General features: G+C 62.8%; 1 protein-coding gene across 1 annotated transcript in view; it reads left to right on the forward strand.

The window, feature by feature from the left end:
• Positions 1-1,487, forward strand: part of LOC105525897 (trinucleotide repeat-containing gene 18 protein-like) — a gene marked incomplete at its 5' end in the record, with an annotated part of 87,204 nt that overhangs the window by 59,980 nt on the left and 25,737 nt on the right. Inside the window, one exon of the mRNA XM_011961688.1 lies at positions 1,260-1,481. Coding sequence (XP_011817078.1) covers positions 1,260-1,481 — 222 coding nt within the window. The remainder of the gene's footprint in view (positions 1-1,259; positions 1,482-1,487) is intronic.

Genomic DNA, 1,487 nt, shown 5'->3' on the forward strand with positions numbered 1-1,487 from the left:
AAAAAAAAAAAAAAAAAAAAAGATTAATGAACAGGCTCATTACACTTTGTCGGTGACTCTTTCCCACTGGGCAGCCCCCGCCGGCCCCTGTTGCTGTTACTTCCTCTGCCGGTGCAGGGCAAACCTCTCACAGCTGTCCGCGGGGTCAGTAGGCCTGGGATTGGGCCTTGGCTTTTTGGCTCCTGTGCTGGAGGATTTAAGGCAGACTACTGGCTCTCCCTGAGGTTGTTAACCCAAGGGACTGTCACAGAGATTGCATCCCTGAGTGAAGGCACCTTGGAGCCCCTGTCCTGGGGAGCAGTGCCGCCCACGCCTCACTCACACGCTCTTTCTGGATACCAGCTCTGACCTGGGGCTTCAGCTGGAGATCCGAGAGAACTCAGGGATCTGCTTCCCAGGGGCAGGGCAGGCTGGGATAAGCTGGGACGTGGGCATGGACAGAAATGCTAAGGTGTGGCATTGCCTGTGACAACAGAGGTGTGGTCAGAGAGGACTTCCCGGGGTGTGGGGTGGATCTCCTTCTGAAGGACTTAGCGCTGTTCCAAGGAGAGGTCGGGGGAGCTGGTGCTCTGTGCAGAGGGGATGGCAGAGAGCAGAGCTTGCAGCTGGGAATGAGTGGGGATGGTAGGTGCTGAGCAAGTGCTGGGGGGCCTGTGCTCAAGAGGCTGTGCGTTCAAGGAGCCCAGGGGCTGGGACCCAGGATCCAGGACAGAGGGAAGCAGAGCCTTGGCTGTGCAATGGGTGGGGCCTGGGGTGGAAGAAAGGCTGTTGGGGTGGCCCTGTCGTGCAGAGAGGGCAGTGGGAGTGGACGATTCCTGGGACCACCCAGCTCTGACAGGGAGCACCAAGAACAGGGGAGAGAAGGCGAGTGGGGCTTGGGGCTTCTCTGCGGGTTTCCCCGCCCGCCTGCCTTAGAGGGCTGCTGCCCTGCAGGTGTGAGGCCGGCCCGCCCCGCCCAGCTGCCCTGGCTTCTGGGATTTCCACAAGTCACATGGGGCCTCGGAGGAGCTCAAGGGGCCCAGGATCTTTCCATGCGGCGAGGGGCTGGGAGCAGCGTCGGGGCAGCGGAGGTGGGTGAGGACAGGCATAGTAGGGACAGGCGTGGGCCCCGTGAGTCCTTCTTCTCTGGGCCTCAGTTTCCTCTCCTGGAAACGGGGGAAGCGCTGCCATCGGCGGGGAGGTCCTGCGGGGGAGAAATGGTGCCCATGGGGTTGGGTCCCCACGAGCTTGTGACCAGCACGCTCTCCTCCCTCGTTCAGGAACAGAGTTCGAGTACACCGACTCGGAAAGCGAGGTCAAGGTGCGCAAGCGGTCGCCTGCGGGGCTGCTGCGGCCCAAGAAGGGACTGGGGGAACCGGGACCCTCCCTGTCTGCACCCACGCCTAGCGCCCGCGGCCCCGGCCCCAGCAGCCCAGACAAGGCCAAGCTGGCGGTGGAGAAGGGGCGCAAGGCCCGGAAGCTGCGGGGTCCCAAGGAGCCTGGCTTCG

The sequence above is a fragment of the Colobus angolensis genome, unplaced genomic scaffold (genome assembly GCF_000951035.1).
Source record: "Colobus angolensis palliatus isolate OR3802 unplaced genomic scaffold, Cang.pa_1.0 Scaffold563, whole genome shotgun sequence".
Taxonomy (NCBI): Eukaryota; Metazoa; Chordata; class Mammalia; order Primates; family Cercopithecidae; genus Colobus; species Colobus angolensis.